The sequence below is a fragment of the Ictalurus punctatus genome, chromosome 13 (assembly GCF_001660625.3).
Source record: "Ictalurus punctatus breed USDA103 chromosome 13, Coco_2.0, whole genome shotgun sequence".
Taxonomy (NCBI): domain Eukaryota; kingdom Metazoa; phylum Chordata; class Actinopteri; order Siluriformes; family Ictaluridae; genus Ictalurus; species Ictalurus punctatus.
Genome location: NC_030428.2, coordinates 10,276,728 through 10,300,505, shown reverse-complemented (window position 1 = coordinate 10,300,505; position 23,778 = coordinate 10,276,728). Strand labels below are relative to the sequence as shown.

The 23,778-nt window shown below is 39.7% G+C and overlaps 1 protein-coding gene across 3 annotated transcripts in view; it reads right to left on the bottom strand.

Moving 5' to 3' along the window:
* radil2b (Ras association and DIL domains 2b) overlaps nt 1-22,480 on the bottom strand; it is a 29,266-nt gene extending 6,786 nt beyond the window's left edge. For all 3 annotated transcript variants that reach the window (XM_017484481.3, XM_017484482.3, XM_053685190.1), the window contains exons 1-10: nt 22,060-22,480; nt 20,350-20,667; nt 17,545-17,777; nt 15,059-15,390; nt 11,827-12,543; nt 11,698-11,735; nt 9,403-9,575; nt 9,191-9,303; nt 3,236-3,455; nt 2,750-2,922 (exon numbers count right to left, since the gene is read on the bottom strand). In XM_017484481.3, coding sequence (XP_017339970.1) covers nt 2,750-2,922; nt 3,236-3,455; nt 9,191-9,303; nt 9,403-9,575; nt 11,698-11,735; nt 11,827-12,543; nt 15,059-15,390; nt 17,545-17,777; nt 20,350-20,667; nt 22,060-22,193 — 2,451 coding nt within the window. In that variant the 5' untranslated portion in view covers nt 22,194-22,480. The remainder of the gene's footprint in view (nt 1-2,749; nt 2,923-3,235; nt 3,456-9,190; nt 9,304-9,402; nt 9,576-11,697; nt 11,736-11,826; nt 12,544-15,058; nt 15,391-17,544; nt 17,778-20,349; nt 20,668-22,059) is intronic.
* Between the last annotated feature and the right edge of the window lie 1,298 nt (nt 22,481-23,778).

The following is a 23,778-nucleotide window of genomic DNA, read 5'->3' as shown; positions in this document are numbered from 1 at the left end:
GGTCATAGCGTGGTGCAGGGATGACGTCATTTTGTACCTGAACCCGGAAGTTAGCGTCACACTGGTCCCCTTGACAAAAACCCAATAGGATTTTCCCATAGACTTCTGTGATTGACAAAAGTTTACAGTACTAACACGTTTGTGTCCATCAAGATAATTTTCACAAATTGAACACAACTTTTATGTAGTTTGAAGCCTAAATACAATCGCCAGAAATAAACATCTAACCATACGCTATAAACGAACTACACCACGGTCGCTCAACTTCAACATCACCGTCACCAAGCTTCCCACAACTTCTCCAAACTCGATTTAAAACGCTTTCCATAATACGGGTTTACTCTGTGAATGAATCTTCATCCACGTTTCATCCATGCCCATGTTGCATTATTTTTGAGAAAATTCCATTTGTTTATACGCGCATCTCTTTTGGATGTTTTTTCACTGGGGAATAAAGAAGTTTTATTTTGATTTAGTTTTTATGAAAGTTAAAAAAATATGTACGTTCAATAATTGTGCCTCTAAAGCTTATTATTATGACGTATGTTTAAATGATTGCATACTGTGCATGCATAACACTGCAACCCGGAAGTTAGCATCACACTGGTTCCCTTGACAAAAACCCAATAGGATTTTCCCATATTTATGTCATAGAATAAAATGTGAAAATATTTTGAGCCTGTGTTCACCACACAGCTTATTTCAGGCTTTTAACCAAAATCCCATTCAAAAAACCCATTGACTTCAAGACGATGGAACCGGAACGGCTAAAATGCTAACTCGTTTCCAGGATTTGGCATTACAAAATGACGTCATCCCTGCGCTACTCTATCAGTAGAGAACATTAACTGCTGAGCTCTCACTACTCACTAATCCTGCTGATGTTAAATCATCTCAAACTGCACTATTAATCTGAACCCACTCTGTTTAAATTCCTGAGCTGTACCTGTGACTAAGTTAGGAAGATCTAAGAGTAACAAAAATGTGTCAGAATGATTTATCTGCACATAGCATTTGCTTTAAGAGTTACACTTAAAGGCTGACCATAATTTCATTTGTTCACTATCTACAAGTGAATGTCTCAGATCACTTTCAGCTGATAAGAATATTTCCTGTAGAATGTAGTGCTGTGCAGCATGAATGCTGACATTCACACACAGACAATGAACCATGCTACAGAATAGAAAAAACCTGCACTGGATACATGTAGGCAAGGCTTATCCGCCATGTCATCATTATCTGCCCGACTGAATGACCCTTTGTGTTCGCCAGTCTTAATCCTTTAATGGTTAATTCTCCCTGTTAATTATTTCTGACAACTACACTAATTCCTGATGTCTATATGGATAATGTTGAAAGACGGTCAATAGAAACTTGTAATCGGATGACGACACTACAGGATGACTGCAACAGTCATCCTTGTATTCATTATGTTTTACAAGACTACAGTCAGAGCGAGTGAGAGCGAGTTTGCATTTATCAATGTCAGCATGTACGACAGGGTCCAAAACGACTGAAGTATCCATGGATGCTGTCTAATTCCTTTCAAAATTGCACTCAAATCTGAGTTACTTATATAAGAGTTCATATCCTTATTTATTCAAATAGTACGAAGCCTGTACTTTTATATACTCTACTTTTATAGTGCCATAGACAGAGAACATATGCATTAGTGCGCTACAATATGGGCCTGATGTACTAAGTTGTGTTCACCAGATTTCAGATACAATTACAATTGGAATTATTCACCACTAAAAATCCTTGAACATTATGTACGTAAAAGCCTAAACACCCAAGCGCCAATGATTATAGGATATATCATTATAAAGAATGAATCATGCATATACGGTATACAGAACCATTTTACTACATCAAGCAACACAGGTCACTTGTTCGAAAGGTTTAGAAAACATGGTTTGATAGCCTTACCTTAGGCAACTACTGTAGAAACAGAACCATTAATACATATTTTGATTCATTTGCTTGAATTTTTTCACTTCTTCAATTGTGTATTCCTTTTTCATGAGTGAGAAAATAAAAACTGACCGTTTGGTCAGTCTAGGGATTTTTGGACGCTGTTGGATATTATCACGTGACTGCAGTGTTCGAATTGTGTCATAGTTCTTGGGGGGCCCCCGCCCCCTGACGAAATTCATCAACCAGGGCTTTGATGTTGCTATAGTATATATATATATATATATATATATATATATATATATATATATATACACACACACACACACACACACACACACACACACACACATATATATATATATATATATATATATATATATATATATATATATATATATATATATATATATACACTCACATATATATAGTTATAACTATATATATATATATATATATATATATATATATATATATATATATATAGTTATAACTAGTTATAACTGTCTGACAGTGATATCTTACGAACTTTGTGGTAATTTGGCTAATTTGAAAAATGAGGATCCACTCATCTGGTGCGCTTGAGCATGTTTAGAGTTTTCAGACAGAAAAAGATCATCTAATTTGGATTTCTTATGAAACTGGGACAAATAATGGACAATGTTTATGTTTCTAGTTTCTATGACCCTCCACCCCCCAGTTTAATTTCTTTGGGCTTTATAGGGGGTCCCGTCAATTAGAACACTGCATGACTGCTAAATTAAAAGACTTTTTTTTTTTTTGGTCTTTTCCAATTATATTCACAAACAGTGAGGTGAAAGAAAGGGTCTCTGACCTGCAGCAGATGTTCTCGAGTGGTGGCCAGCAGATTGACAGCGGAGGAGAGTTTGACGAGGTGGCTCTGTGCCAGCTCTCCGAGCCCTGCCGTGTAAGCCCAGTCTATCAGCACATCCAAATTTGCACGGATCTGAACTCCACAGGACCAGTGGTAAAAGCTTCCCCCTGATCCTTCATACAAACAGCATAAAAGTGTCAGTGTAAACAAATGTTACAAAACCAGCTTGCTGTGTACACACTTACATAGTCAGAACATTTGAATGGAAGACTTTTAAAGATTGACAAAGAAATCGACAAAGTAATTGTCTGTGAAGACTGACAGACACTGGTCTTAATGATTAGGACACAACTGTACTGAATGAAAATAGCATGTACAGACATCTATGTATTGGAACTAAATGTAAAGAACCCGCGTCCTCTGTGCCTATATGTCCCTGGTATTAATTATATTTCAGATAGAGAAACACAAATGCGAGATTTTTACCTCTCTCCATGAGCAGGTTGAAGAGGAAGGCATTGACAAAGAAGAAGAGGTAAGTGAAGAGCTGTATGGAAATTTCAGGGTGTATGTTGAAGTCTTTGATGAGCTTCAGTGTCTTTGTTAAGATGTCCAACACGCTGGCAACTTCATCAGGGATCTGTACCTGCCCATTCTCTGAGAAAGGATTACTGTCTAACAGGCCTGGGAGGACTGGGTACAGGAGCTGTGTGGGACAAAAAAATGTATATACGTGATTTTTGAACACTTATCTTCTCTTTAGGTCAACACAACCCATCTTATATTAAACGTACCATAAGAGCGATACTAAAATATTATTTCAATGAAACTTCTCTCCATTCATCTTCGGTAACCGCTTTATCCTGGTCAGGATCCAAACCTTATCCCAGGAAAACTGGGCGTGAGGCGAAAATTCTCCATGAATGGCGTTCATACACACTTTCCCAAACTCATTCACTCCTAGTCACGTCACAATTTTCCATAAATCTTCTTATATGTATGTTCTTAGGAGGAAGAAACTGAGAAACCAAAAGGAAGCCCATGACTTGACATTAAGCTGACATTAATACATAATCCCATACAATGAGCAGTTTTGCTAAGAAGAACAGACAAAATATCAGGATGTGCCAAGCTGATAGAGACATATTCTAGAAGACTTAGAGCAGCAAAATGCATTGTATTGATTCAGGGGGTGAATACTTATGTAACCAACGAATTTCTGCTCTTCTGTCTGCTTAAGCTTTGTGTTACGATAAAAAATATTTGACACCATCGAATGTTAGACATAACCTGTAAATCAAATGGTAAACATCCCACTCTTGAAGTCTGCTTCGATTCCAGGTTAGTATAAACAATACTGTTTATATTTCTGCTAATTAAGTAAAGATGTCAAATGTTTTAGTTCTGTTCTTATAAAATCAACAGAAATCACCTGGCACTATTAGAACAGAACAGAACTGAACAAAGGAAATGCCATTGCAGAAACCGTGTCTAATCCTTATCAATAAGCCGAAGGAGAACATTTGCAGAACATGAGAGCTTCCTCTTTGCTCTAAGATGATAAGAAGATCTTCTATGCACGGGCCAAAAACGTTAAAAGAACGTGTGATAAGCTTGCTCTGGTTCGTGACCCTTATGAGCAAGTTAACCAGAGGAACGCCAACACACTACAAAACAATGCTCAGTCCTCTGTTTCATCTAACATCCTACCTTCCCTCTGTCCTTCATCCTGACACAAGTGGACATGTAGTCGTCATGGCGTACGGGTTGTGTATTTCATATTAGGCATGTACCAATATAAAACCTCCATATCGTGACTTGCCTATTTACATGACATTGTATATTAAAACAATGACGGTTTGCAGTAATCTGAGGCATCACAGTTGAGGAAATTCTTTAGTTACCTCATATGTCATCCCTTCTAGCTTATAGTGTACTGCGCTATCATTTGCTAACTTATATATAAAAACAAAACGAAACATTTGAACACAGGAATAGCATGTCATCAACATGAAAACACCAGAAATTATTTCTGATATCCGAGGGCTTTGACTTAAGACAACTTTAAGAGCTGACTAATATTTACTGTTACATTTTCTAGCTAAATAACAATTAATCACATTATTGCAGTTCACACCACTTTGTCTTCAGATTCTGGATTCTAATTGGTCGAAAGCTTTTGACGAATTTTTCTATAACAACTATGTTTGGCTACCAACTTACTAACTAACTAACTATAATACTTGCTCCAAGGTTTGAATCGATGTGTTCTAGTAATGTACTAATCTGTTCATGTATCCTATGTTATTATTTCTATAGTAACAGCTCACTCACTGGGACAAACGCATTTGTTCCACACCATTTATTGTAGCTTATTAATCATTTTTCTTCAACAAAAGAACGTGTATAATCGTTTACAAGTTGTCATGAGAATGATCTATGTAAAGAGAACATTTATTTAATATTCATCAAATGAGATAGAGAGAGAGAGGAATCGTTTAAAGCTGCTCTAAATGATGCTATTAAGCAGGAACTAACTTGTTCGCCAGATGTTGGTCCATTGTGTTTCATGCAAGGATTAAAACACGACGAGGCAAAATAATCGACGATGGGTTGGTGTAATGCGGCCCAACGTAAAGCAGCTTGATTATTTGATTATTTTGTGATAACAACATGTCACAGTGTGTTATTCCCCTTACATCACAGCAATCTGCCAACACTAACAATGTTTATTTCTATAGAACGAAGTCATACTTTTTACTCATTTATTGTTAGCTTTAATGTGGCCGGTAGTTCCTGTGCTCACTTATGTTACAGCAGGCATGAACAGACATCTCCTCACCAACCTCTCTGTTTTTCTCTCAGTTTTATGTGTCATTCGTTCATCTTCAGGAGCCTTATCCTCATCAGGATCCAGAGCCTATCCTATGAGCACTAGCCGTAATGTTGGAGAATTCACCTCAGATGGGACACTAATCCATTACACTATACCGTTCATACACATTAACACCTCATTCACACCTGGGGCAATGTACTGTAGGCCATCTGTGTGAAATGCCACACAGATACTGAAACGCCACACAGATAGTAACCTGAGCTCAGGATCGACCGTGGAGTTGTGAGGCGGCACTGCATCACCATGCCGCCCTGCTGCTTGTTATGTTACAGAGAAACCACAACCTCCCTCGTCCTGAAAAACGTAAAGTTACAGCCTTACCTAAGACTGTTACAAAGGGCTGACACTGGAGACTCCTTTCCAAAATGCTAAATGTCTCCTCAAGAAAAAAAAACAAAACATCGCCATATGAACGATTACATTTATGTGGTGCATCAGCCAAACAAATCCCCGTGTAAGTTGCTACTATAGGAATGATAACATATTAAAACAAGCATATTAATATGAACAAATATGAGAATTCAATAGGATTTCGGTATATGTCTTACATGTCATATATTTGTTTATCAGTACATGTCTACTACAAGCCTGCTGAAGGGGAACCTCTTAAGAAGACAGTTTTTTTTTTTTTTTTTTTGGAGGAACATTAAGATTTATAGCAGAAGACCAGCAGAAATAGCTCAGAGAGAAGAAAATTTCACTCAGTCCTATGTGCTTCCCCCACTTTCTCCAGCTCAACACTTCTTTATTCTCTGTATGCCCAGACATGACAACGCTGCTTTTGTTCAGTCCATGGACAGTTGCAACCAGGCCATACTTGGCAGTGGTTTTACCCCAGGCCGTCATATACGCAGTATACAGTATATGCTTAAATTGCTGCATGGGTCTTGGCAAAAGCTGGCTACTTTGGCAACCGTGTTCCAAATAATGTAGAGATCATTCATGTCAAAAGTACAAATTGGAGAAAAAAGTAAGAAAAGAGAAAAAAAAAGAAAAAAGAACAATGACTCCTTATTTCCAGATGTGTGATTTAAAAGGAAAATGATTGAAAAATGTAGCTGTTTTGCAGCTATCCATCTACTGCATCAGGCATATATACCGTATATTTAATATTTCTATGCACGTTTATGACGCACATTTGTTATGCTCCCAGAAGCACCACACGAGTGTGTCCTTGCCTCTGGGAATTGCAAACACCACGCTTTTATTTTCCTAAGCCCCAATCACCAGCTGTTTCCTTTTCTGCTAGATAGAAAGGCCTAGAGAATTTAGACAGAGAGCTGCAAATGTTATTCAAGCTATAAACTGACTGTTCTCTTTCCTAATCGTAATGTTTGCATTTGGTCGAAATTTCCTATTAAAAATATTGACTATACCTGTGGCATGATAGATACTAGATAGAATTTGTTCTTTTTTCTTTTCTTTTCAGATTATCATACAAACTGGCAGTACTTGTACAAAGTCAGTTCTGAATAAAGCAGCAGGCATTTTTAAAGCCATTTTTTTAAGAACACACCTCATCTTCAAAACACATCTTCAATAGCGTTCCTGCATCCTGATTTTAAATATGCTATAACATTCCTGCAACAAGCTAAGGATACATTCAACCTACTGGGTTAATTTGCCAGCTAAAATGGTCAACTGATATTGAATACACAGTGCATTTACCGCATAATGCTCTGCCAAGTTCATGATTTAGTAGAAGGAATTCTCTGATGAGAGCAATGTTCCAAATCACAAATCTGCCGTGAAGTACACTTCCCTCAAACCAAGGCTATCCCAGACTCCAGACCCTAAAATCCCTCAAATCGGCCGACGCCTATGGAAATCTTCCCATAGCAAATCATTTTCAAGACCAACGATGAACTGAAATGTCCCAGAAACTTAAGATCGATTCAAATTTTCCCAGAGACTGGACGCCTCAAGGAATTTTCCAAAATGGAACGTGGAGCAGTTCCCAAAAGCAGGCTATGCCAAATTTGATCAGAGACAAGGAAGTAAAATTCATTTCAACTCCTTTAACAAGGAACACATGGATGGGCACCTTAAACATCCCAATTTACCCACAGACTCTTAAAGTCATATCCCCACTGCATTTTGGTCTGAGACTTACATTTTTGGGCAAAATTTTATTATTGAGCTGCTTTTTTTTTTTTTTTTTTTTTCATAATAGCAACAGGCCTGAATTAAAGCACATTTTAAGACTGTAAGGTTTGAGACACTGCTTTTAGACAGTTCAACTTCTATTCCTTCCTTGCTTTATGCTACACGCTTGATAGTGGAGGTTTTGGTAACTGTGTATAATATAAACAGGAGACAGAATGAACATTAGGAAAAGGTTTGCCAATGCTTCAAGGCTGAAGGGAAGTTGGAGGATTGCCACCTTCCACTAGCCACATGGAAAAGTTCAACTGAAAATCCTCAAGTAATTAAAAAGGAAGCGTTTTTTACTTTGCATGGAAGACATACTTTCTTAATTTAGTCAGTATGCCTACAGCCAGGCTTAGCAACGCATGCAAATGTTTCAGCATTGCGAACGTATTATTACAAATCTCATTTCATCTCTGGAAGAAAGGAAACTAACTATGTGATAACGGCTAAGCATGGCTTAGTGCATTCAGGTGTTCTATCTCCAGCTGAGTCTGTCCAGTATAAACAGTGACTACATGAATGCCTAGAGATTTGGGGCATGAGACGCACATCTCACTTTCTGGATACATGTGACCTATGCACTGTTATACACAGGAAATGGATGTGCAGTTCCTTCCTTCATTTTATGGAGCATCTAGCAAGTACATTATTACTCCGAAATGACACCGATATTGACCTTTACAAGGTTATTGTCTTTCCTCATCAACAAAATGCTGGACCTTTTGAAGGTTTTTTGTATTTGGCTTTGCTGAAAATGTAAAACAACGGTACAGTGAAGGAAATGTCTAAAGACAAAAGGCATTTAGATCCATAGTGGCTTGGGTTTATGTTAGTATGGCAATAGATTATCAATATCGTTTCCAAAACATTCTGAATTTCCATAATTTGTCTGGAAGTGCCTTTAAATTTCAAATATTTCTATATGTTTACATACCTGTGCGTGATCGCAGTTCTAAAATCTGAATGAAAAAAATTCTTGAAAAGGGAACGAAATGTTTTACTACTGAAAATTGTGGTTTATTCTCATTGGGTTTGTCAAAAACACATCCAAGTTAGCCACTTGGAAGCAGTCAAAATCTCTAAATAATGTCCTTATTATTTGTATGAATGCTCCACGTTCATCTGATACACAATGCTGCTGCTATAACGCTGCTGCTCTCCAAAATGATTCTCGCCTTCGTGATAATTTCTCATTCATTCCAGCCAGAGAGATACAAAACAAACTCACACGGCGTGTTGTGCTAAAGTTAGCCAAGGATTATTTTTCTTACTCAATCTCAGTGCCTACATAAACAGCAGGTCCTATGTGATAAAACAGGCAGCTATTATGCACAGAAGCAAAATGGCTGGGGTTATTTAACAGGCACTTCATGCCAAAGCAGAAACACACTGACCTTGGTGAGGTAATAGACACACTGCTGGAAGGTAAACATAATGACCTCCTCCAGGACCGTCATGGCCTCCTCGCTGGCAGGACGCACCGTAGACAAGCGCAGCTCCAACACAGCTTTCAGGATGATGTGGAAAGAGAGATTATTGGTTGATAATGAAGAATATCATCATCATCACCGCTTTTAATTGTTGTGCTCTTATGTGAAATAATTACCCATGCAATCTTCCTCCTCCTCCTCCTCCATTCGTGAAATCCCATGCAACAAGCAAGGCACTTCTTGATGGATGAAATGGAGGAGTTCTATGGAGTTGGCCATCCACAGAACAAGCGGCTGCAGACTTCTGAGAAGGTTCTCCGGCTGCAGATCCACTGGGTCAATGCCGTCCCTGTGAAGTGAATATAGAGTTTTATATCCAGGTACGAAATCAGGAATGAACAGTAATTTTGGCCACCAAAACTTTTCAGCTGAAAATGAGCAAGACATAAATGTTACCAGGACATTTCCACTACGGATCGTTACATCATTTAAAAAAGCATGACATGTACGACAGTCTCTAAATATATACAAATTACATACAATCATTTTTATATTATGTCCTTTGCTTTACATATTGTTTTTTTCTGTTTTAATTGTAGTTTTTTTTTTTTATTAAGCATAATGCTTTAAAATAAAGTTTTAAATTAGATGATCAATTTTCAAACGCATAACACACAAAAAAAAACCTGAATAAATGATTACAAATGACATAATAGTAAAAATAATAATAATAATAATAATAATAAAAAGTTTATTATCAATAGTAAAAATCCAACACTTGGTTTTTGATTTTCAGTCCAGAGTTTCATGAATTTCGGTTTTAGTTTCAGCCAAGAATTCTTTTTTTCTATATTATAATATCCATGAACATACATTAGGAATGGAAAAGATTCCTGGATACGCTGCAATTCTGTCTTGACACATTCTGCACTGATGCACAAAACATCATAATCAGACTCACAACGACTCATGCGCAAATATTATTAGCAACACCAGGCAATCCCGATGAAGAAGAGACGCTGTAAATATTTAAGCAGGGTGTCTTTCAAAAGAGAATGTAATAATGGACACTGAATTCTGAATGAGTTCTTTAGACAGTTAATGGGTCTAGGTTTTTAAACAGGTTTTACTTTCCTGCCTCTTTTACAGGGTTCTACATGGAGTCTTTGGGGCTTTGGGACAACTCCTTTATAGTACTAGATGAACACTATGAATGACAAAATTTAAAGTCTATTAAGTTGCTTAAACAATCATTTAATCACACTGAATTAAAATGAAATAAAATTCCTATGTGCATAGTGCTTAATATAATAGACAGAGAATCCTTAAGGGATCTTTGGTTAATGAAGAGTTCTTAGCTTACAAAAAGGAAGCTACTTGGACCCGTTTTTGAGAGCACTCCATTTGAGGGTTATATACTATGGGGCAAAAATAGGCCAAGGTTCTTTTCTGCAAATCGTTCAGTGTTAATGATAATGAGTCTTTATTTATCACATATACATATGGAGAGTGAAATTCTTTTCTTCACATACTCCAGCATGCCAGGAGGTTGGGGTCAGAGTGCAGGGGCAGCCATGATACAACACCCCTGGAGCAGAGAGGGTTAAGGGACTTGCTTGGCAGTTTACAGCTTGGCAGCCCCAACCTTCCGATCAGTAACCCAGAGCCTTAACCGCCAAGCCGATCCCCCCATGTTAGGGACCACTTCATGCTAATACACGCTGCAAATTTATCCCAAAGGCTTCATTATTTAAGAAAACTGTCATGTTGTTAACTTTTTTATCATTGCAAAATTAAAAATACAAAATTTGTATTTTCATTCCTTAATGCACGGCTGATTCTGATTGCCCCAGAACGCAAGAATCTTTAACAAGAGGGACAAATGAAGATCCCTTAAAGTGAAAACTGTCAATCGAAATCTAAATTAGTATTTCAGAGCTTAGTGTTAAGGACACCTACACAATACTACATCTGAAAAAAGAAAAAAGAAAGCTTTGGAGAGATTAGTTTAATAGTTTTCATTTTATAGTTCACCAGGAAACTTCACTTCTGGGAAAATTATTGAACATTTCTGCCGATTAATATATAGTCACAGCTTCATGATGGTGCAATTAAATGCATTAAATGTTCTCTAGAATGTACGATACTGTATGTCCAACTCCCAGAAGTGGTTTTTCAGTGTGTTCTTGGCTGAGGGTGTTTTCGCACACTATTTCCTTTTCCAATCATTGCTTGGAATTGCTTCGATTTGGCAGAGGTGTGGCACACGTATCTCAAACACTATTGGTTATTGTGTAAGTCAAGCACGTCAACATGCCATCACTCTGACTTCCTGTTTCATGGAAATACCTGCAGAATCAAATCGCAGCTACAGTGAAAAGCCATGGGTCCTTTAAGGGTTCTGCCCTTAGTGTTTCTTTCTGAATTGATTAAGAGTGTAGTTATGGCATGTTTGTGAAGAAGAGACCTACATTTCAGACTGAATAGCTGCAAGCTCCTTCGCCCTTTCCTATATGAACATAAAAACAAAGAGTACAATTGTGAGGAGGACCTCAAAAGAATTCAATAAATTTGACTCACTATTAAAATCAGAACCTTACCAATACAGCTATTTGAACCTTATTGGCGATATGTAGCAGAAGTCGTCGCAGGTCGGTCATGGGAAAATGTGTGGCTGATTGCTGGAGGCATAAACACATCAGGAAAGATGGGGTGAGCTTGTGCAGGTCTTCATGACGGTCTACCTTTGTAAATATCTCCTCTAGGACCCGTGTTTCGTGCTCTACGTCATAAAAGAGGATGAGCTCTTGTCCGTTTGTGTCCCTCAGGCAGGGCATGGTGCTTTCTGCAGCGCAGGGTGTTCCTGAGCCCTCTGACATAGATAACATACATCTCTGATAGAGAGGAAATGATGTCGGAGGATGAGGTTGTGGTGAGTCATGTCGCCATGGAGGAGCTACACTAGGGGATTTTCCCAAAATTTCAGTGTTGGGATCCTTAAACATGAAGAGGTAATTCTCGCCCAAGCCTATGACATCTCCCGAATGAAGCTCCACCTCTTGGTTGACAACATCTCCGTTCCTCTTGACCAATGCTCCATGTAACGGCTTCAGAACTGTGACTCCTGGTCCTTTCCTATCATCTTGCTGAAGGTCAGAAGTTGTGACCTGGACTCTCTGAATGCAGCAGTGCTGTGGTTGGATGTCAGGAGCCCAAAGAGTCACACCTACAGCTGGCCGCTCTTTCACTCCATCAGATTGCTCAGAATGATGGCCAAACACTGTACAGCTGCTATTTAGAGAATAGATGATGAAGTCCTGAGAATAAGATCACATGGAGTATTAGTTCTGGGCAACAATAATGCAGAACATCTAAAATATCCCTTAATATGAGTCTACAAGGAACATTTCCAGATTTTTCTCTTGCTTTTAAAGCAATACAAAAAAAAAAGGTATAGAAAGTGTATTACCACTTATGTACAGTTGCTCACTGTAGAAGATTTGTTTATGCTGAAATTTCCCATTTTAAAACCTCATCGTCATCTAAACTATTACAATATTAGTATTTCAATTTATGTAAAAAAAAAAAAAAGAGACTCCGTCCTGATGGCAGATGTGTATTCATGGTGTTGTAATGAAGGAACAGAGGAAGCATGACAACGACTAAAATCATGTTTTTCATGAATATAAAATGAATATGACATATAAATGTCTTTTTCATTGGACAGTAGAGAAATCGAGCCAGGCATCAAGCTTCACATACATCTGTTATTCACCGTTCTCTCACACCCGCAAATCAATCAAAAGAAAACCACAATTATTTCATCGTTTTTATAGAGAGCTCTTATAACTAAAGAATGATGTCAATTAGTTTCATCTTTACACCAGCCTCTATGTGTCTCGCAGATGTGTTCATTTGGATATTGCACACATGTAACTCTGTACAACACGAAAAGGGATACCAGTTCTCTCCTGCTCGCAGATGAAACTCTGATGAAAGACTGATTAGGAGGAATACTATTGCAGACAGCAGTGAAAAATCCAGACAAATCCAGTTCAGACAAACTGGAAACTAAAAGCAGAGCCCTGAATACTGTAGTACTGAATAGGACTGAATTCTGCTTTGAGTCCACAGTGGACATTAGCAATGGTGGTTTGGGTTTGTCCGTCAACCATTCATTGTGAACAAGCCAGTTTTAGTAGACTATTCTTTTATTTTTTTTCTGTAGTAACTTTAATCTACTAACTTCTCTGTAGTAGATTTGGTTAATAATTACATTTTAGGAAAATAAATGAGGAAATAATTAGCAAGGGTGCAGCATGACGCAAAGTGGAATTCCTTGTATTAAAAAGAGTATACATTTATATATAGCAGACACTCATATCCAGAGCAATTATCTCATTTCTTGTACAACTGAGGATTAAGGGTGGCCCAGCAGTGGCAGCACTTGGATTTGAACTCACGACCTTCCGATCAAACGTCCGACATCCTAACCATTGAGCTACCACTGCACCAATGTAAAATAAAAGCTTTACCTCTGACTGTCACTAAGCACTGACACTGGAGACTCCTTCCAAAAATTTGAAAAGTCTCCTTACAGAAACATTTCCATACCACTTATCCTCTTCAGGGTCACCTGGAGCCTATCCCAGGGAGCATGGGGTACAAGGAAGGGTACTCCCTTGGACAGGGCACTATCACATATACACTCACACACCATAGACACTTTGGACATGGCAACCAGCCTACTATGCATGTCTTTGGACTGGGGGCGGAAACAGGGAGAACATGCAGACACCACACACACACACAGGGCCACAGTGGGAATCGAACCCCCGTCCCAGTAGGTGTGAGGCAAACATGCTAACCACTAAGCCACTGTGTGCCTGTAGCATGTCTTTGATACTCAGCCTTGTGCTCACTGTTCTATAGAAACGATAACATATTACGCATTAATATAAACTTTGCAGCCAGGACGCCTGTCCAAGCTGTGCTGTTATAGAAAATAAATCGACACCCATCAGAATGTTGTATAACATTAGAGTACATGAATAAATAAAAAGGCGACCAAAGTACGAGTACAAGTGTGTGTTATTATGAGTACTGAGTAAGTGAAATAGTAAGTCCTGTTGAATATTACTACAGTTTCCTTTTGAACTACTTTAAGTCCTACTTTACAGTAAGTCGGCACACAGATTTTAACGCTGGACTTAGAAATGGACGCTTCCCTTCCCTGCTACGCATCATCTGTAGTAAATGTCGTGGTGTGCTAATCACTCAACAGACAAAGCTAATCTGTCAGGAAATGTGTCCACCCTCTGGACACCCGACATTCGGCACACTGCTTCCTGCCTCGTGTTGATATGCAGCCGATTTCTGCACACACAGCTGTTTTTTTTCCAGAAGATTTTCCCTTCTGCCTGGCATTCAGGATCTCTTTGTGTTCTTTTCCAGTAGGATCGAGGGGGTTATGGAATAAAATATAGTTCCATGGCACACTGACGTCACACGGTCCGTATCGACCCAAAGCAAGAGTGTAAAATAGTGTGTGAGTTGATGCACACTTCTGATGGGTAAATACCAGAGCAGACAGCACTAAAGAAACATCAGAAGTGCGTAAACATGTTTTAGACATGCTCAAACAGGAATTGGCAGTCGACTGATATAGTGCTGGATGTCTGGGAAAATGTATGCACTGCTTGCAAATATAAAATATCTCCACAGCAGGAATTCCAGTAGAACAGTAGAACTTATGTTGGGTGAGGCAAAGCGGGGAGAAACAAGCAACTGAAGGGGAGGAGGTGTAGAAGAGGTGGGGCAGATTTGTACTACCTGTCTGTAACTGAAGCCCTGCAGTAGCAGGAAGTAAGGGAAGTGTTCGGGTGGGTGAATGGAATACTGTGTGCAGTTGTCATCGCTGCTCTCCGTCTCTTCTTTTCTGCCAGCTGCACAGGGCAGCTCTTTGTAGGCCTCCAAGTCCTCTCCACCCGATTGGCTCTTAAGGCTCTGCTGGGGCTCAGGGGAGGGCCTGAGATCTGCTTCACTGAGACTCCTACACAGACTCAGCCCAATATCAGTGGCAATGCCACGCCCGCCTCCGTTGAACACCACAGACCTCCCCCGTGAGCGCGTCTTCTGCAGTTTACGAGCCTGAGCGTTGATCCCTGGGCAACAAAAATGACAAGAAACGTGCTGAAGTATTCATGTGGAAAGCTGTATAAATTTGTGTTCATTAGAAACCCTGCTATGGATTGCTAAACTAGTAAAAATTGTCATTAGGGATCTTTAGTCATTAGTAAGTAAACACAGAAGAGAGGCTATGCTTTATTTCTATCCTGAAGGGAGTGGTCTCTTTGATAAATATGAAAGTGTTGTACAGTGGTGCTTGAATGTTTGTGAACCCTTTAGAATTTTGTATATATCTTGAATAAATGCAGCCTAATTTATCATCATATTTTCACACAAGTACTAAAAGTACACGAAGAGATCCTAATTAAACAAATAAGAAAAAATATTAGACTTGGTCATTTATTTATTGAGGAAAATGATCCAAACTGATATATCCAAAAAAAAAAAAAAGTATGTCAACCTCTAGGATTAGCAGTTTAATTTGAAGGTGAAATCAGAGTCAGGTGATTTCAATCAACGGGATGACAATCAGGTTTGAGTGAGCGCCCTGTTTTATTTAAAGATCAGGGATCTATCAGAGTCTGATCTTCACAACACATGTTTGTGGAAGTGTATCATGGGACGAACAAAGGAGATTTCTGAAGACCTCAGAAAAAGAGTTGTTGATGCTCATCAGGCTGGAAAAGGTCACAAAACCATCTCTAAAGATTTTGGACTCCACCAATCCACAGTCAGACATATTGTGTACAAATGGAGGAAATTTAAGACCATTGTTACCCTCCTGAGGAGTCATCGACCGACAAAGATCACTCCAAGAGCAAGACGTGGAATAGTCCGCAAGGTCACAACGGAACCCAGGATAACTTCTAAGCAACTGAAGGCCTCTCTCACATTGACTAATGTTAATGTTCACGAATCCACCATCAGGAGAACACTGAGCAACAGCAGTATGCATGGGAGAGTTAAAGGAAAAAGCCAGCGCTCACCAAAAAGAACATTGTTGCCCGTCTGCAGTTTGATAAAGATATAGAGATAAAGGCTATTGGAAAAGTGTTTTGTGGACAGATGTATATTATATAATATTTGGTTTAAATCAGAAGCGTTATGTTTGGGGAAAGGAAAACACTGCATTCCAGCATGATCCCATCTATGAAACATGGTAGTGGTAGTATCACGCTTTGGGCCTGTTTTACTGCATCTGGGCCGGAAAGACTTGCCGTCATTGTCGGAAGAATGAATTCTGAATTTCCAAATGAAAATGTCAGGACATCTATCCATGAACTGAATCGCAAGAGAAAATGGGTCATGCTGCAAGAAAACGACCCTAAGCACTCAAGTCATTCTACCAAAGAATGGTTAAAGATGAATAAAGTTAATGTTTTGGAATGGCCAAGTCAAAATCCTGATAGAAATATTGTGGAAAACCCTGAAGTTCATGTGAGGAAACCCACCAACATCCCAGAGTTGAAGATGTTGTCGACAGAGGAACGCCCTAAAGTTCCTCCAAACCGATGTGCAGGACTGATCAACAGTTACCGGAAACATCTGGGGTCACACCAGATACTGAAAGCAAAGGTTCACATACTTTTGCCACTCACAGATATATCCTATTGGATCATTTCCCTCAAAAAACAAATGACCAAGTATAATATTTTTGTTTAACTATTAAGTGTTTCATTTGTTTAACTGGGTTCTCTTTATCTACTTTTAGGACTTGTGTGAAAATCTGATGAGGTTTTAGGTCATATTTATGCGGAAATATAGAAAATTCAAGCACCACTGTAAATCACATGCTACAACCTCCTCAGTCGCCGGATTGCAATCCCGCGATGGGAAGTCAGTGTGTCAGACAGTGCTCTTCACCACCATCATCAAAAGCGTTACTTTAATATAAACATGTGTCATGCATTGAACTCCATGTACGGGCCTGGCACACATTGTTTGTTGCAAGTGTCTAATAAAACTTGATAGTGGGTGAATTAGTCTTCTGTGTGTGTGTGTGTTGTCACTGCTGCTTTATTTCACCTATATAAGTGTAAAATAAGTTTAAGAAATGCACTTCATTTTAGTCGACAGGCTTTTTTACATACTACATACGAGCATCTGTCATAAAAGATGTTCCAGAAAAAGCTGAAAGCGTATTGGTAAATATTACCGAGCACTTGTGTAGACACAAGGCTGTGCTGTACCTGCAGTCACTGTATCCTTGTCTCTGGAGATCTTCTCTTCCACGCTGACTCTACTCTGGATTTCAAAGCGCCGTGCGTAGCCTTCTCTGGGCTTCCAGAGCGACTGCAGGAGCAGCGGCCGCTCGTTATCTCCCACCACACGCACACACTCGCTCCTCCATTCTCGTTCTCTGATGCAGCCGATAACATCACAAAGGACGTAGGCATCAGCATCCGCTTTGTTCAGAGAGTATCTATGAAAACAAAACATAAACATTCGTATGTTTCACCGTTCAGTATATGAATTGAAAGAGCGTAAGATCGTGACAGTGGACTTTTTATATGACGGTACGATTAGTAGTGCGGGCATATATATAACAGGAACAGCACAGTGGTGCAGTGGGTAGCATTGCTGCCTCATAGCTGCAGGGTTCCTGGTTTGATGCAGAGCTCAGGTTTAATGAGAAACACACTAAATAAATGAATGTTCACACTTTATTAGAGAATGCTTCCATGCTTCTGCCTGATTTTAAATGTACAGTAGTAGTATAGGCACTAATACAAACACACAGACATACAGCCTTACTATCTTTGTGAGGACCTTTTACTGACGTGATTATTAATGCAGATAATTAATGCCTAAATCCAACCATAACTGTAACCAAAAGGAAACATTTGGCATTTTAGGTTTTTTTTTTTTTTTCCTTCAATAAAAGTTTCCGTTTCTGTATAAAAACAACCGGCCTATTGTGCCCAGAAGGTCAAAACTGTCAGATATTCCTATCATTTTATGGATATTTGGTCCCCAGCAAGATATAAAAACATGTTCACACACACACACACACACACAGATGCACATCCATGTACGTGTATGTCTAGCTGTGGAATGGGAGAAAAGTGAAAGAAATCCACTTTCTAAAAACCCAAGTCAGCATCCTAGTGGTTAGCATTCATGGTTTGCCTTGCATTGAAGGAATTCATTTCTGCTCAAATTTCCCCCATCTCTAACACAAATGGGACATTTGACATTCAGACATTCAACTTAACTTGCGGAGACATTTGCCGATGTGCACAATGGCTGTTTCATACTGATCCCCCCTGATCCCCCCCACCCGAAACACACACACACATATCCTTTAACAATATTAAGCTATAAACCCATAGTTCAACAGCTCTGGGTTTGACATCATTATAGATCCCATCCTAATGCCAGCTTACACCGTGCAACCCTATAGCATGTAGCGTATATCTATACATCCTTCTTTTTATCATGTATTTGGATGCACTTCTCTGCTGTTCAGGAATGTTTAGGGAGAAGAAATGGTTTCAAGACCGTGACGTCACCCTTGTGGTTTAACGTCACTGTTTCAGCCAGGACACAAGACAGAAAAGAAGCTGTAATATTCAGAGAGAGCTTGCCAGCACCCAGAACTGAACTTATTCACCTGGCAGATGTACAGTAACTTACAAGGAAACCAGGATCCAATCCGAGCTTGGATGAGCAGTTGAAGGTTCTTTCTCAAGGGCCAAACTTTCTGGCAGGCCAGGGACTTGTTCCTGAAGTCACTATCAAAGAGGTTTTACCACTAAATTACTACTTACGACTGTGCCTGCTGATGCTTTAGTATGTGCCATTATGGCCTGGTTAACTAAAGGTTTCAGTTTTAAAAAATGTTTTTATTAACTATATTAACTTTATTTATTTATTAACAGGGTCTACAGATAACCGCTCTTTCACATGAGCATATCCGTTTCGTAGGTTTGCCTTCCGCATTGTTACGTTTTTGTTTACATTGCCACGTCTGTTTTTGTTTTGGTTCATGTCTTGTCTCCACCCATGTCTTCTGATTGGTTGTCTCCCTAATGTGTCATGATTACTCTCACCTGTGTTCAGTTTAGTCTTGGTTACTTTGTGCATTTATAGCCTTTGTGTTTCTTTCTTCGTCACAAAGTATACGCGCTGTGTCTTTTTGTACCTCTGTGTCTATACCAAGCCGTTTGAGTCACTGTTTGCTTCTTCGGTTTTGACCTAGTTCTGCTATTCACGTTACTGATGTTGCTAAATTGGTGTAAATTGTTATTATTTTGTTTAAAGACCTTTTTTTTCACTTAGTACCGCCCTTCAGAAGCTACATAAGATACTGACATGTTTCCCAGACGACGAAATAATAACAATTTACGCCGATCGTACTGTTCAAAAGTTTACACACCCCCGGCTCTTAATGTATCGTGTCGCTTTCTTTAGCATCAGTGAACGTTTGCACCTTTTGTAATAGTCGTGTACGAATCCCTCAGTCGTCCTCAGTGTGAAAAGATGGATCTCAAAATCATATAGTCGCCGTTGGAAAGGAGTCAAACATGTAGAAGATGCTGGAAAAGTAAAGAATGTGCAGGACCTGGAGGATTTTTCTGAAGAACAGTGGGCGGTTTAACTGCTCAGGACAAACAAGGGACTCATGAACAACTCTCACAAAATATTCATATTAATCTGTGTAAATTCAGTTATTATTGTCTTGTGGACTATATGTAAACATCTGTTATGTGAAATAGCGTATTCAGGCCAGGACTAAATTAAAAGCTAAATGCAATTTTTATGATCTCTCTTGTTTTTTAATTATTAACATTTTGCAGATTCTGCAAGGGGTGTGTAAATTTATGAGCACAACTCTATATTGGAAAGACATTTAATACCTTTAATGGCAAAGATGCAGTGTCATGGAAGAGGGCTTGTGCATGGGCATTTTAACTGACATTAGTGAGTAATAAAAATATCAATGTCTCAGAAGAATCCACCCAAATAAGCAGAGGAAGCTCTGGTGTCCTCACCTCTCGAGTGCTTCTTTCACCAGCTCTTTGGCACTGGAGTGGGTTGTAGCCAGGACGCTCTTATAGTTGGCACCTTCGCATATCTCGGTGCCAAAAATCTTCAGGATACCTGGTGCCGTTATGTGACTGGACAGTTCTGAGGGATCGTCTGTTACTGATGGCTCTTCTCCAGCTGTAACTATGTCCGCACGAGCCGAGAGCACACCACGGCTGAACACAGAGGAAAGGCGGTGCTGATGTCGGCGGATTCTGCTCTTGGCTGGTTGCCTGAAGCCCACGCCCTCCACAGACATGGCAGTACCAGCCGATGAGCTAGATCTGGGTAAAAGAGCGAGAGGGGGTTGAAATAACTCCAAAGTTCAGAACCACATCAAATAGAGCCATATTAGCCTCCTTGTCAAGCAACACTGTGACCATGAACCATCCCGTTACGGTCTTCTGTTAAAATGGACAGGAATAAGTTACTTCTGATTCAAAGACTTGAACATGAGCAAACCTTGCTCATTCAGAGGCACAAGGGCCCCCTTTCAGCACAGAGAACCGCACCAGTGACGTATATGAACTGCATGCCTTATTTGAAAAATATGACAAAATAATACTTCCTGTGAAAAATAACATCTCTTCAGGTAAACTCCAGCTAAGTGGCACACATTATAATCAATCCTTTCAGTCATCAGAGTCTGATAAACGTGTGGTTCAGCATTTAGTTCCTAAACATATCATCAATTTAGTCAAACTGATGATGTCCGTTATAGGAGTGTGGAAAATCTTTATGATTGATTGTTTTACTACCGCTATACACATCATGAGTAGGGTTTCCAAGTGTTAGAGTCCTAGTGTCAGCGTGTGTGTGTGTGTCCATGCGTTAAAAGAAGTAAGGGAAAAAACAGTGGCCCACCCAGAGGAAAATAGAGCACCCTACTGGGAAGATTCCTGAACTTCCTGTCTCTCCCTGTACCTGAGCCAGGTAACTATGTAGTGTAGAACTGCAGATCTCTGCTCTGTCTGTATAAGCTTCCATATACAGGTCTTTGATATTTTTGCTCATACATACAGTAGATCAGGTGTCTGGGGTAGCTCAGTAGATCTTCAGGAGCACACTCACAGAAACAAAGGTACCAAATAGTACTTTTCCATGTCGCTGTGGAGGTGAAAGTGATGTCTCTTTAATCACCTGTTACAGTAGTGATACCAGTTGCCCTATTAACATTTCTAGGTGGATGATACATACTAAAGATACAGAAATCTATACCGCTTATCCTTTTCAGGGTCGCGGGGGAACCTGGAGCCTATCCCAGGAAGCATTGGGCACAAGGCGGGGTACACCCTGGACAGGGCGCCAGTCCATCGCAGGGCACAATCACATAACGGACAATTTGGAAACACCAATCAGCCTACCACGCATGTCTTTGGACTGGGGGAGGAAACCCCCGCAGCACGGGGAGAACATGCAAACTCCGCACACACAGGGCCACGGTGGGAATCGAACCCAGGACCCCGGAGGTGTGAGGCGAACGTGCTAACCACTAAGTCACAGCGACAAGGAAAACCCCAGTTTGGTACGTTTAGACCAATTTGTGCAGACATGGCTGACTATATCAGAACCCTGATTTACCTGACTCAGGTGTGTTGGAGCTGGAAAAGAACAAAGCCATACACAGAGAACTGTTTGTTTTAGACTGAGGACAGTTTTAGTCTTCATACACTTACTGGACAGATCCATTGCTGTGCTTGCGGCTGAGCTTGGATAGGCTCCTCTTGGCTGCGCTGATCGGTGCTGCTGCAGGTGACGGAGGTGCGGTTCCTGTTCTCCTTAACGTCCGCTCACCCCACGTCATCGTCATAAGAAAGCTCTCTAAAGGCGGCGGCCCGTCAAAATCCTTCTTCAGAAAGAAAGACGAGAACTCTTTAGCACTGATACTCCAATGATGAGCATGATGAGAAAAAAAAGAAGGGATACACACATGAAAAATAAAAATAAAAAAAAGGAACTTTGTGCAATATTAGCGCAGGGTAATGATCAAGGTGCAAACTTTGGTTTCAAGAAAAAAAAAATGAAATGTGACTAAAGACAGAGAGGTAACGAGTTTGGAGAAGGGGATCTCTGACTCTACCTCTACCTCTGACTCTACCCGCGTCTTTTAAAGCGCTGTACTGGTTAGAGTCATAGGCAGGGTTGCCAGATTGTGATGACAGTTTCACGCCTAAATACAAAGCCAACCCTCCCAGAATCACCAGACTATACAGCAGCTTCAAGTGCAATTTTGAGAGACGTTACTCCAACAAGTTTAGTTACTAAACAAGATCATTTGCAATCCAATGCCTACTGCAGGACCTGTCCTACAGATGAGGGAATGACACCAATCTGGCAACGCTTTCCAGAGGAAGAGAATGATGAAGCTTGAGGGAGGGTCTATGGCTACTTTCGTGTCACTTCATATGACCGACTTAAAGGTGCAATAGTCGTTTTTTTATTCCTTACTTGTACGAATAACCTGGAAAACATATAGAACGTGATAAAAAAAAAAAGCAATGGGTTAAGCCAGGGGTTCCCAAACTTTTCCAGGGCAAGGCCCCCCAGAAGGCATTAGCATTTGCCCTCCTTTTGCAAGATGTCTTTAAAAAACATTAAAAATACAGAATTCTGAATATATCCCCCTTTTTAAAATTAATAATTACATCCTACATCTTTACATTACATTACATTAGGAATCGATTGTGTGTGTGGTTGTCTGAGAGTGAGAAAGAGAAATCATGTGTTTATTTTTCACACCAAATTGTTGAGGCCCCCCGGGCGCCCCCTGGCGGCCCCCATTTTGAAAACCACTGGGTTAAACTGCTGCCTTAGGAAAGGTTTGTTAGGTTACTGAGAAAATCCGTTTAGAAATTTGACTTCCGGCCCGGAAGATTTGTTTGTATTTGGAAAGCTACCAGTTATTTTATGGGCCACCTGAGATACAGGTACAGGAATCATTCGTATGTTGAACCCTACCTAAGGAAAGAAAGAAAAAAAAAAAGAAAAAAACAAACAAACAAACAAAAATCCCATTTTTGCCACAGAGAAAAAAAATAATAAATAATAATAATTGCAACTTTATTTCCCAGAATTTATATCTCGCAATTCTGACCTTTTCCCCCACAAGTTCGAGTGAACATCTCACAAATTTGACTTTACTTCTCGCAATAACAAGTTTACATCTCACAATTCTGATTTTTTTTTTTTTACTCACAATTTTAGACATCCACTTGCTACAGTACCTGAAATGTGACTAACTTCAGGTAACGATGCTTTGTTGGTACATTCTTTGTAACTCACTAAATGACAAGTGGACGTCTAAATTGTGAGAAATAAAATCACAACTGCGAGATATAAAGAAGTTGAAATTAGCCCCCCACCCCCCCCACCCCCCCACCACCACCCCTGCCGGA